The 12,831-nt window shown below is 49.4% G+C and overlaps 1 protein-coding gene across 8 annotated transcripts in view; it reads right to left on the minus strand.

Moving 5' to 3' along the window:
* Positions 1-160: 160 nt before the first annotated feature.
* The window catches only part of PLA2G6 (phospholipase A2 group VI), a 50,289-nt gene continuing 37,618 nt past the window's right edge, over positions 161-12,831 (minus strand). For 4 of the 8 annotated variants that reach the window (XM_089921309.1, XM_022596648.3, XM_089921308.1 and 1 more), the window contains 6 exons: positions 11,981-12,131; positions 3,459-3,595; positions 2,933-3,087; positions 1,602-1,769; positions 995-1,068; positions 161-845 (listed from right to left, as the gene is read on the minus strand). In XM_089921309.1, the coding sequence (XP_089777435.1) occupies positions 701-845; positions 995-1,068; positions 1,602-1,769; positions 2,933-3,087; positions 3,459-3,595; positions 11,981-12,131 (830 nt within the window). In that variant the 3' untranslated portion in view covers positions 161-700. Of the gene's footprint in view, positions 889-994; positions 1,069-1,601; positions 1,770-2,932; positions 3,088-3,458; positions 3,596-11,980; positions 12,132-12,831 lie in introns of those variants that run through there. The other 4 variants (XM_022596652.2, XM_022596651.2, XM_022596647.2 and 1 more) reach the window with 3 other exon arrangements.

Raw genomic sequence — 12,831 nt, forward strand, 5'->3', positions numbered from 1 at the left:
GGTGTCCCTAGCCCGCGGAGCCTGGGAACCAGAGCTTCCATCCGTCTGCGTGGGCACAGGCAGGTGACAGCCAAGGCTGAAGGTCAAGGCTGAGGGGGGCTGGCGGGGGGGGGGGCACTCACACCACAGTGCACACAACACAGGCAAACCAGAACTGAACCATTTATTTCACAGTTCGGGGCAGTCCCTGGAGCCCCTCCCCAGTCAGAAACCACTTTCTGTCGGGAAGAATAACTTAAGTCACAGGAGTGGCCTTTGAGAGCTGAGGACAGCTCGTGGGTGGGCAGCTGGGGTGCGCGGAGGGGCAAAGTCGAATGGGACACCCCACTCCTAGGTCTTCCCTCCCGATGGGGTGGTGATGGCCCGCTTCTCTGGCTCCACCCCCAGCGGAGAGGGCAGAGGGTAGAAGGGGTCTCTGCAGCTCCAGGGGCCTGGGAAGAGCCTGGGGCCCTCTGGGAGGCCTTAGTGTTTGAGCCACCTTGGGGGTCAGGGAGCAGCCTGAGTGAGGCCTGAGGCTTCCTAAGCTGGAAGGACACAAAGAGCCAGCAGGCGGGGACAGAGCGGGAGAGAGGCCCGAGGACCAGCCTTACGCAGGAAGCCCCGTGCCCCGCTAGGCCGGGGCTGTGGACACAGAGCTGCCTGGGCCTGGCTCTGCCCCGCCTCCCAGCTGGGCCTGGGGACAGCTGGGGGCCCGGCGGCCTCACGGGGAGAGCAGCAGCTGGATGAGCTCCTGGAACTGCTCCCGGTGCTCGTAGATGTAGACCTCAGTCTCCCAGAGGGCGTTGACCAGCACCGTGTCATTGACCTCGTCCAGCATGATGTCTGTCCCCAGCTGGGGACTCAGTCTGTCCGGATCAAGGAGGAGGGGTCACCCCCAGGACACTCGGCCTGGGTAGGGGACAAGGGCTAGGACTTGGGCGGACTCGGGACACACAGCACCTCCTTGGGGAAAGGGAAAGTCCAGGCTGGGGACTGGGGCCAGCAGAGCCCTCACCTGAAGTACTGGATGCCAACCATCTCGCACCAGGCCCGGGCCCGGTCCACGGCCCGCCCGTCCGGATCTGTGCACTGGTGAGAAGCAGCCTCTGTGAGCGTCCAGCACACACCACACACACAGCCCCTGCCTAGGGTCCCCAGGTTCCAGGTTGGCTTAGCCCCCTATCAGCAGAGTGCCTTAAGGCAAATCCCCCTTTCTGGGCTGCAGTGACTGTCCCAGCTATGCAGAGGGGCACGGTCTGTGGCTTTGACAGGTGGCTCGGCAGCGTTCAGGGTCAGTGAGCATGGAGGGGCTGAGTGGACAGGCCTCCACCTCCCTGCCCCCTTAGCTTTTGTCCATCTGACATTCTGGGCTTCCACATGGGCTGTGTTTGAAGGAAGAAATCCACAGCTAAAAAATGCTTGAAAATCCCACTGGAGGTGGTCACCGAAGGTCCCTGCCAGCACTGAGACACTATAGGGGAAGGGGAACGCCCCTGCCCCGAGCTGGCTGAGGAGGGTCAACAGAGCCCTGCCATCCCCATGACACCCAGGGTCCCACGGGAAGCCTCATCCTGGGGCTGAGATCCCAAGGGAAGTGGGCCTGGGGAGGGGCCCATACTCACACATTCCACCACCATCTTGCCCAGTTCCTTGGCCCCAAAAACAGTCTTGGCCAGTTCCCAGGGGCTGCTGGGACGGAAGACGTCCACACAGGTCACAGGCACCTGCGGGGACCTCCCTGTCCCCAAGGAGACGACAACGGAGAGTTTCTTCACCTTGTTGCCCTGACCCTGTTGGGACAGGACAGGTGAGAGGAGGCCTGCCCCACAGATGGGGGGCACCCAGGGGTAAGAGAGAGGCTCCCTGGGGGCTTGTGAAGAGGAGCACAGGCCTCCTGTGGCAGAAGCACAGCCTGCGCCGCCTCTCTTTTGCTTCGGAACAAGTTCTCCTGCCAGTCTTCTGGGCGACCTTGGCAACCCACCTACCCAGGCTCCCCATGCACTCAGACGAGTGATGTTTGAGCACCCTTCCCCATCCCACAGTCTCACTGATTCCTTCTTCCTCCAGGAAGCCTGCCCTTCCACATGTGGCCCCTAGAGAGCGCTCACCTCCCTGCCGCCTGCGGTTTCATCAGGGGCTTGGTGATGACCGCAGTGACAACTACAGCCAACAAGGATGCGGCACACTCAAGGTCAGGCACTGTCCTAAACATTTCACAGATAAGAGGCCACGGAAGCCTCACGACAGTCCCCAGGCAGGTACTATCAACAGCCCTAGGCAGTGGCTGAGGTGAAGCACGGGCAGAGGCAGGCCCCAGACCCAGAGGCCCCCACACCACACTGCTTCTCCTAACCTGAGTGGGCCCTGCCCACCTCTGCACGAAGCTCCTCGGGCTGAGGGCCGCTTCTCTTCCTCACGATCACTGACTCTGCACTGCCCCATCCCCAAAGGCCTCAGCATGGGCTCCCCTCCTCTGTGAGCCCTTTCTGAGCCCTCATGTCTCTCAGCAGGGGTGATGCTCCTGGGCCCCTGCACAGTTCTCTGTCACAGCACCTAAAACACTCGGATGGATGTGTCCTTGTTTATGGACTGTCTCCCCTAAATGTGAGCTCCCCAGGCGTGTGTGTCCAGGCCGGGCAGCGTGGCTAGGCCTGTAAAGCGGCACATACTGGTATGCATGCTGTCCTCCCCACACACAGCAGATGCTGTTAATTGATCATAACACCCTTCACCACCTAGTCCGGACTGAGCCTCAGAATCCCTCTTAGCACAGTGCTTTGGGCAGACACCACCACTCAGGCAGGTTCGAGCGTGACATAAAATTGCTGTTAAGTGCACAAATGAATGAATGCATGAAGAAAAGCCATTTGCTCTCCCAGGAGTCAGCCCAGAGTACAGTCAAGACCGCTGTGGGCGGTCAGTTCCAGCCCCTCCAACCCGAGGTGGCTCTCACCTTGCGGATCAAGTCCTGGTTGTACTCATGGATCTCCGTCATGGCGTCCAGCGTGGGGTTGTTGGCCAGCAGCCCGCCATCCAGGAAGCGCCCGCTGGGCCGGAAGTAGGTGGGGGCTGCCCCACTGCTCCGGGCTGCCCGCCACACCAGCTGCTCTGCGGGTGGGGGAGGAGGGGGCCCAGTGGCACAAGAGATGTGCGTTTCAGATCTAAGGGTGTGTGTGTGTATGTGTGCACATGGCACTGTGGGAAGAGGGTGAGGCTGGGGACTCTTCAGAAGCAGGACCGACAGGCCATGCTGTCTGGCCCCGCCATCCTGGTGGAAGGCAGGGTGCAGCCTGCCCGAGGCCTGATGGCTCCCTGGCTCTGCCGACCCTCAGCTGATACCCTTGGGAGGGACGACCAGGGCAGTGGGTGGGATGGTGGTGGGCTGGGGGTGCCTGGCAGCAAGCTTGCGACTCCCACCCACCAACCTGCAGCCTCTCGGGCCAATCACTTCCCACAGATGTATCAAACATGGTTTTAACCTGAGGGTTGAGTTGGAGGCTTTAGGTTAACGTTCTGGCCAATACGAGGCTCCCGTACACACTCTGGAGCCTCATAATTCCGGAAGAGGTGGAGTTCAGCCGGCTGCCGGTCAGACAGTGTCCCTGTCAGCATCACCCTGGAGAGAAACAAGGAGCAGGACACTGAAGCCACTGACCCATCCGCCCTTGACAATCCACCTTTGGGAATTTTTGTCCAAACCACCGACGCACTAATTCTTAAACTCAGCATTCCTACTTCTGGGAACCCATCCTAAGACACTCCCACATGTGCGGGGAGATAGGCACACACTAGGCTATTAATGGCATTAAATCAAACGACTGGAAACAACTAAATGTCCACCAGTGGGACGGTTCATGCTCCGCGGCTCCTCTGCGCAGTGGGGTCTGTGTCGCTGGAGAACGGCTGAGGTATTGCTTCGTGCACTGATGGATAGTGAGCGCCAAGATTTATATTTAAGTGGAAAAAGCAAGGTTCAGGACAGTGTGTATAATATGCCACCGTTTATTTAAAAACAAACCCCCAAAGACCCTATGTACCTATTTGCTTGGTCAGAGGGTAGCTCTGGAAGGACCCATGTGCAGAACCTGGCAACAGTGAGCTGCCTCTGGGACAGGGGACTGCTTGGGGGCTGCAGCTCCAGGACAGGAGTCGGGGGAGACTTTTCAGCATGTCATCTCTGATACCTAATCAGTGTTCTACCATGTGAGTCTAGAACCTATTAAAGAAGACTCCTAACTGTCTCAAGAGACTCAGACATCCTTAAGTACTGAGGGGAGTGTAGACTGACACAGCCCCCTTGGAAACTAATATGTATTCAGACCCTTACAAATGTCCTGGCTCTTTTTAAAAAAATTTATTTTCTTTCTTTATTTTTGGCTGTGTTGGGTCTTTGTTGCTGCATGAGGGCTTTCTCTATTTGCCGCGAGTGGGGGCTACTCTTCGTTGAGGTGTGCAGGCTTCTCATTGCGGTGGCTTCTCTTGTTCCGGAGCATGGGCTCTAGGCACGCGCGGGCTTCAGTAGTTGTGGCATGCGGGTTCAGTAGTTGTGGCTTGTGGGCTCTAGAGCACAGGCTCAGTAGTTGTGGGACACAGTCCCAGCCGCTCTGTGGCACGTGCGATCTTCCTGGACCAGGGCTCGAACCCGTGTCCCCTGCACTGGCAGGCAGATTCTTAACCACTACGCTACCAGGGAAGACCTGTCCTGGCTCTTTGATCTGGGAATTCCGTTTTGGAAAGTCCAGCCTAAGGGAATAATCTTGGTTACAATGAAAGCTTTTTGTTTAAGGCTATTCATGCAGTGTAATTTATTACAGTGAAAAGTGAATGCTCTACATGGAAATAATAGGAGGGAGTGCCTAAACAATGGAATGTTTTGCAGCCATTTCAAATTACACTAGCAAGGAGTTGAGACTAACACAGAAAGGTGTTTGTTACATGAAAAATATAAAGAAAAGGGAACAAAAACTACGCATGGGAAAAAAAGATTAGTTTTCCACCTCTAAGAATCTTGTGGAAAGGTTATTTGAACATACCTCTCAATGAACAAAAAACTAAATGCTGGAAAAAAATTTTTTTTTGATCTCCAAAGCACAGAAGGGGCTTCCCTGGTGGCACAGTGGTTGAGAGTCTGCCTGCCGATGCAGGGGACGCAGGTTCGTGCCTCGGTCCGGGAAGATCCCACATGCCGCGGAGCGGCTGGGCCCATGAGCCATGGCCGCTGAGCCTGCGCGTCCAGAGCCTGTGCTCCGCAACGGGAGAGGCCACAGCAGTGAGAGGCCCGCGTACCGCAAAAAAAAATTTTTAAAAAGCACAGAAGATTGGGTGATTGGGATTGACATGTATACACTGATGTGTATAAAATTGATGACTAATAAGAATGTGCTGTATAAAAAAATAAATTAAATAAAATTCAAAAAAAAAGAGCACAGAAGATCTGATAAGATAGAAAGGAAAGATGAGGGTAAACTCTGAGGATAAGCAAGAACTCACAGAGGTAAATGGAGCACAGACACATCTCTGACCTGAAGGCAGACACCAAACTATCACTTTGAACTTCCATGCTGATGGCCTCATGGGGCCAGAGGGACAGAAGTCAAAGCCCAGGGTTCACTGAAGGTTAGGGATCTAATGGGAGACCCTCCCCACATTAGGTTGTAATCCCAAAGGGCTACCCTCTTGGACAAGGGTAAACCAGAAATAAACCTGCCCCTTTCCCACGCCTGGAGGCTGTGAGTAAAGTTGGCTGGCATTAAACAAAGAAAGGAGGAAAAAAAAAAAGTCCCTGAAAATGTATAACCACAAACTAACCCTCCTGCAGATCTGTAGTCTAAATTCTCATCACTTGGGGGGAAGTTCCAAAACCTTCATGCCAAGAATTTAGTTACAGTGACCCTAGATGCTACTGTACATGGGTACCTGGAAGATACAACATAAGACACTCTGGAGAAGATACCCTCATTCTAGGCTTCACAGAATCTGCACATATTTCTCAACACTAAGGAATACCACACAGTTCCAAAAAAGGTGGGAAGGGGGACGTCAAGAAATAAAACACCATGAATAAAAATAAGCATAAACAACACAAACAGCAAAACATACCTACATAGACAGCAGTTATTTGAATCCTCAAACAAAGACTGTAAAACAGCTATGCTTGGGACTTCCCTGGTGGCACAGTGGTTAAGAATCCGCCTGCCAATGCAGGGGACACGGGTTTGAGCCCTGGTCCAGGAAGATCCCACATGCTGTGGAGCAATTAAGCCCATGCACCACAACTACTGAGCCTGCGCTCTAGAGCCTGCGAACCACAGCTACTGAGCCCGCGTGCCACAACTACTGAAGCCTGTGTGCCTAGAGCCCGTGATCCACAACAAGAGAAGCCACCGCAATGAGAAGCCCATGCACTGCAATGAAGAGTAGCCCCTGCTCGCAGCAACTAGAGAACGCCCATGTGCAGCAATGAAGACCCAATGCAGCCAAAAATAAAATAAAATTATAAAAAAAAAACCCCAGCTATGCTTACAATGTTGAAAGACATCAAACACAAGCTTGATAATATTTTCAGGGAATAGAAAACTATAAGTAATGACCTAGAAGATCTGAAGAAAAAACAAAGAGTACTTCCAGAAATTTAAATAAATAAATAAATAAAAATTCAATGAATAGGTTAAATGGAAAATCACATAAAGTTAAAGAGAGAATTAGTGAATTGGAAAATAGGTAAGAAGAAATTATCCAGAATGCAACGCAGAGAGATAAAATGAAAGAATATACAGAAGTTAAAAGACATGAAAAACAGAAAAGCTCTAACATTTTCAATTGGAGTTCCAGAAGGAGAGGCAAGAGAAAATTAGGCAGAGGCAAGGTTGAACTGATAATGACTCAGGCTTCCAGAACTGAAGAAAGACATGAATCCAAAGATTTAAGAAGGCCAACAAATCCCATGCAGGATAAATTAGAAGGAATTCATAACTAGATATATCTTAGTGCAGCTGTAGAGCACCAAAAACAAATAAACCCACACATAAATAAAAGCAGCCAGAGGAAAAAAGACTACTTACTTTCAAAGGAGTAAGAGTTAAATTGAAATTGACTGCAAGTGTAACAATGGATGCCAAAAGGTATAGAATGATATCTTTCTTGTTCTACAAGAAAATCACCAGCCTAGAATTCTATACTCAACAAGAATAAGAGAGAAATAAAAGAATGTTCAACTGATAAGGGTGAAATACAACTAGTTTCAAATGATGAGAGTGAAATAAACCTATTTTCAAACAACTCTGCTAGTGGAGAATTCACTACCAGCAGACCATCTCTATGGGAAAGGCAAAAGAGGGTACTTTAGGCAGGAGGAAGGTGGTCACAGGAAAGACTGTAAAGCAAAGAAGTGATACACATGTATACATACACACACACATATGCATACTCATACACACACACACATACATGAGCTGGAGCCAGCTCATACTGGCTCGTGAGAACCTATTGCTAAATCTCATGAGCTGGTTGTTAAACTGTTGGTAGCTTGAAATCAGCCATGGTCGGGGTATTTACACCATGGGAATTGGCAAACACTAAAAACCAGGGTTTTATCCCCCTAGAGATCTGGTTTCCCAGCTCACCACTAGATAAATATAAATAAACATCAACTTCAAAAAACAATATCTTGTGAGGTTTTAAAAAAACAAGATAGATTTAAAATTCAGAAAAGTAATTATTGGGTTGGCCAAAAAGTTCGTTTGGGTTTTCCCATAAGATGGCATGGACCTAGAGACTGTCATACAAGTGAAGTAACTCAGAAAGAGGAAAACAAATAACGTATATTAACGCATATATGTGGAATCTAGAAAAATGATACAGAAGAACTGGTTTGCAAAGCACAATATAGATACAGATGTAGAGAACAAATGTAGGTACACCAAGGGGGGAAAGTGGGGGGTGGGTGGTGGTGGTGGGATGAACTGGGAGATTGGGATTGACATGTATATACTGATATGTATAAAATGGATAACTAATAAGAACCTGCAGTATAAAAAATAAATAAAATAAAATTCAAAAAAAAAAAGAATGATTTGTGCCATCCAAATTCTTCTGCAATTTTCTTTTAAAAAAAAAATCCTTGATTATCTGAGAGGGGATAATGGTATCAATTAAATTTAGACTTCTATAATATGCACTAAAAAAAAAGACAACAGAAATGAGTGCATAAATTTCAAACTATTGGGTTGGGGGTGGAATGTAATGATTAAAACTATTCAGTAAATCCAAAAGAAGGCAAGAAACACGGAACAAAATAGGATAGCATGGGTCGTCCCCCAAATATGAGTAATTATGTAAGTATAAACGGACCAGCCACATAAACTATTAGATTAACGATATGAGGGCTCTGATAGCCAAACAAATCAGCTGAAACAGACCTAACTAATTAAATAACCTAAATAAATATATTACTATGCAATAAAAATCTATAAATACACTAAATGCACAGATCAGATAAAGAACAAGTACAACTATAGGCTATTTACAAGAGAGACATGTAAAACATAGGGATCAAGAAGGCTGAATTAAAGCACGAGCACAGACACACCACATGCAGATATAACCAACGAAAGCTAGGCTAACTATATTAATAGCAGACAAAGTCAAGGCAAAAAGTATTCTGACAGGGCTTCCCTGGTGGCGCAGTGGTTGAGAGTCCGCCTGCCGATGCAGGGGACACGGGTTCGTGCCCCGGTCCGGGAAGATTCCACGTGCCGCGGAGCGGCTGGGCCCGTGAGCCATGGCCTCTGAGCCTGCGCGTCCGGAGCCTGTGCTCCGCAACGGGAGAGGCCACAACAGTGAGAGGCCCGTGTACAGCAAAAAAAAAAAAAAAAAAAAAAGAATAAAAATAACAGGTGTGTAAGACTGCTATAGATAAAATTATAAAACTGTACTGACAAACTTTCAACAAATGGAATGTTTTGCTATGTTCCCTAATTGGAAGACTTGGTGTTTTAAGATGTCAATTCTCCCCTAAATAAGCTCACAAAAAACTCCTATATATATAATAGATAAACAACAAGGTCCTACTGTATAGCACAAGGAACTATATTCAATATCCTATAATAAATCGTAATGGAAAAGAATATGAAAAACAATACATGTGTGTGTGTATAACTGAATCACTTTGCTGTACACCAGAAACACAATATTGTAAATCAAGTATACTTCAATAAGAAAAAAATAAAGCATACAGATTCAATATAATCACAATCAAAATCCCAACAGGATTTGCTTTTCTGTAGAATCTGACAGTCTGATTCTACAATTTCTATGGAAGCGCAAATAGCAACAAGTAACCCACATCTTATACGGCACTTCTACGTGCTAGGTGCTTTTTACGTGCTTTATAAACACAACTTTTTTACTTCTCATGTAAGCCCCAGGAAGCAGGCAGTATATTATTCCCATTTTCGAGAAAAGGAAACTTCAGGGTACATGCTCTTAACTACTTCTCTAAAGGGCCTCCAACAATAGTCCTGAAGAAGGACAAGGTGGGGAGCCCTGCTATAAACTTGCTATAAACACTGCAGAATAAGGGCTCCGTGGTCAAAAACAGACCCAAGAAGGACCTGGACCCACTGCAGAGGAAGCAAGACCTGCGATGTGGAGGGAAAGACAGACTTTTCACAGGTGAGGCTGGGGAAACTGGTTATTCGTGGGGAAAACAGGAAATTGGATTTCTCCTGATACAAAAATCAACTCCAGGTTGATAAAAGACCTAAACGTGATAGGCAGATCGAGGGAGCTTCCCGACCTGAGACCCAGGAAAGCAGCTCCATGCCTCCAGTTAAGGAAGGGTTATTGAATGGATATAAAAAGCACAAATCATAATAAGGAAAACATTTCTAAATTCTGCTGCATCAAGAACATCTGCTCGGGCTTCCCTGGTGGCGCAGTGGTTGAGAGTCTGCCTGCCGATGCGGGGGACGCAGGTTCGTGCCCTGGTCCGGGAAGATCCTACATGCCGCGGAGCGGCTGGGCCCGTGAGCCATGGCCGCTGAGCCTGCGTGACCAGAGCCTGTGCTCCGCAATGAGAGAGGCCACAGCAGTGAGAGGCCCGTGTACCGGAAAAAAAAAAAAACACAAAAAAACATCTGCTCATCAACAAAACACCGTAAGGAGAGTGAAAAGACAAGCCTAGAGTGGGAGAAGAGATCCATCAAAGGACTAGTTTTCAAAATATAAAAAAGAGAATTAAGAAGCCTCATAACCCCCAACACACAACCCAATTTTGCCCAAAATGGGTAAAACACTTGAATAGGAACTTTATAAAAGAGGAAATCCAGACGGTCTCTAAACATATGAAAAGGTGTTCAACCCCACTAGTAATGAGGAAGATGAAAATTCCAATCAACAGAGACAGTATCTTTCACCCCAGATTTATAAAGACAAAAACGTTATAAAGCTAAATTGGTTTGGCAATAACCAATGTTAGCAAGAATGCAGAGTGCCAGGAACTCTCAAACATGGCTAATGGGAGTGGAAATAGAAACCACCACTTTGGAAAACAGCTGGGCAGAATCTAAGGGTTGAGGCCAAGCAGACTTGGCAGCTCTGCTCCTAGGCATGTGCCCCACGGGGTCGTCTGATAAGTCCCAAGATGTCCACTGCAGACTCAAGAGGCCCAAACGGAACAACCCAAGTGCCCGTTGAAGGTATCTGGAGAAATAAACCGTGGGGGCATAGTCATATGAGCCGTGAGAATGAATGAAGCACAGCTTCACCCAACAGTAGGGACCATGCTGACAAATGCGGCATTGACAGAAGGAAGGATAACACACAAAAGGATTCCGTCCAAGCCCAGAGACAGGCAGGACCGGAACCGTGCTCAGGGCTGCATTCAGGTGCCGAAACTAGACAGAAAGTCCAGGAAATCCGGGTCACAGGAGAATGGTTACCTCCGTGGGAGGTGGAGGGGAAGCAGGAGCTATGATGGGGGCTGGCACACACTCAAGGGGCTTTTGGACTTGGCTGGTGGTCATATGTGGGTGTCTTTTAGAATTATTCATGGAACTGTTTAATGTCCTTTTCTAAATGTATGTTCTATTTCACCATAGAAAAGAAAAAAAATGTCTAGGATAAAATATACAAAAAATGTTTCTCAAAACATTAACTTTTGGTTAATAAATCATGGATATTTTCCTCTTCTTTTTACTTTCCAAAACTTCCAGATTTTCTTAAAAGACTATGTGTTGTTATTAAATGGAAAAAAAAAAAAAGCTTTACTATGAAAAGAAATCCTCCCAACTCTCCAGGGCTCGCTCACACCTCACTTCCTCCAGGAAGCCCTCCCTGACCACCTTGTTCTCAGTCCTTTCTCCCCCTTGCTTCCACGGATAGTCAGTTGCTGAACACTTTTCAGGGGTCTGCTCTGGGGCAGGCACTGTGCTAGACACTGGGGCAACGGAAAAACAAGGCAGTCACATTCCTGCTTCACGGAGCTCACAGTCTGGCAGGCGAGCCAGGCGTTAGGCAGACAATGTATTTGTCTGCAGATAATGTAATTCCAGGATGGGAAATAAATACTACAAAGAAGCGAGGTGCTGAAGGTTCTTCTGGGACCTCTTAATAAGCACATGCTGCCTTGCGTGGCTGCCATTTTTTTAGGTCACTTATCTCCTAACCAGATCGTAAGCCTTCCCACCTGATGGTTGCATCACCCCATCACACACACACACAGGCAGTGCCGGGGGCAGAGCTGTGCTCAGCAAGTCTGTGTGTGAGGGACGAGAACCGACCCCCTTTGAGCCAGGTATGTGCTGTTTGGGTGGAAAAACATCAGACGTGGGTCGAGGGTGTTCTGTACCTGTGTTCCCCAGCCGACCACCCCGCCCCCCGCCCCGCATTCAGCTTTAATCAGACCAGGGCAGGGAGCCCTCTGCTCCCAGGAAGAGCCGACGGGGTGCATGGCTGGGGCCAAAGCCGCTGTGCTCCCGAAAAGGAGGAGAAGGAGGCTTACTTGGGTTTCTTGACATCCGTCATCTTGGTGTGCTCTCCAAACTCCCGCTTCAGGAACTCCTCCAGGGGCCCTGACTCGTAGGGCCGAGAGCCCTGGAACACCTCATCCTTCATGCGAAAGTACACACCACGCATGTAGGCCATGGACTTGCCTAGGAACAAGGGGGTCGGAGGTGGGGAGAGATGCGAGGGCTGCCCTGACAGGGGGCCTGAGCACAGGAACCAGCGGGGTGCGGGGGGCTGATTTACCAAAGCACCAACCAAGCTGGGGCTCCTGGGACCATCCTCGCAACTTCCCCCACAGGCAGAAACCCCCTTCAGCAGCCCCAAGGCTCGGCACTTAATCTTGTACTCGTAATTTGTATGTTTTCTTTAAAGAAGGGGTCCTGAACGTGTAAAAGCTTATAAATCTAGGTCCACCCCATTTGCCATGGAGTAGAAAGACCAGCCCTGTCCCGCGAGAACAGACAGCTTCCAAGGGGCAGGTTGCACCTCACAGTACAGAGAAGCTGCCCAGCACGCCTCAGCCGGCCCAGGGGTGTGCAAGCGGCGGGCTGCGGAGGGGAGGGCTTCTGCCCGCAGGAGAGGTTGAACTAGGCGTCTTCTCAGATCCCTTCCATAGCCCCCGGGCGCCTGAAGGACCCTGCATGGGGGATAAATGTCCCCTGAAGAAGGAAGTGACCCTTTCTGGAGGAGAAACTAGAACCTCCGCCCACTCTGCTCCACACCCAGATCTCATGCCCAGCTGGGCGGAAGCCAGCCCTGAGCTGGCCCTTCTCTCAGGGAAGACCAGAGAGGGGACACGGGGCCCCAGAGGCCAGGGGACAGAAGTCCCAGCAGCTTTGCCGACAT

Source organism: Delphinapterus leucas, chromosome 11 (assembly GCF_059928025.1).
Source record: "Delphinapterus leucas isolate spDelLeu-1000000601 "Yukka" chromosome 11, BTC_Dleu_Yukka2, whole genome shotgun sequence".
NCBI lineage: Eukaryota > Metazoa > Chordata > Mammalia > Artiodactyla > Monodontidae > Delphinapterus > Delphinapterus leucas.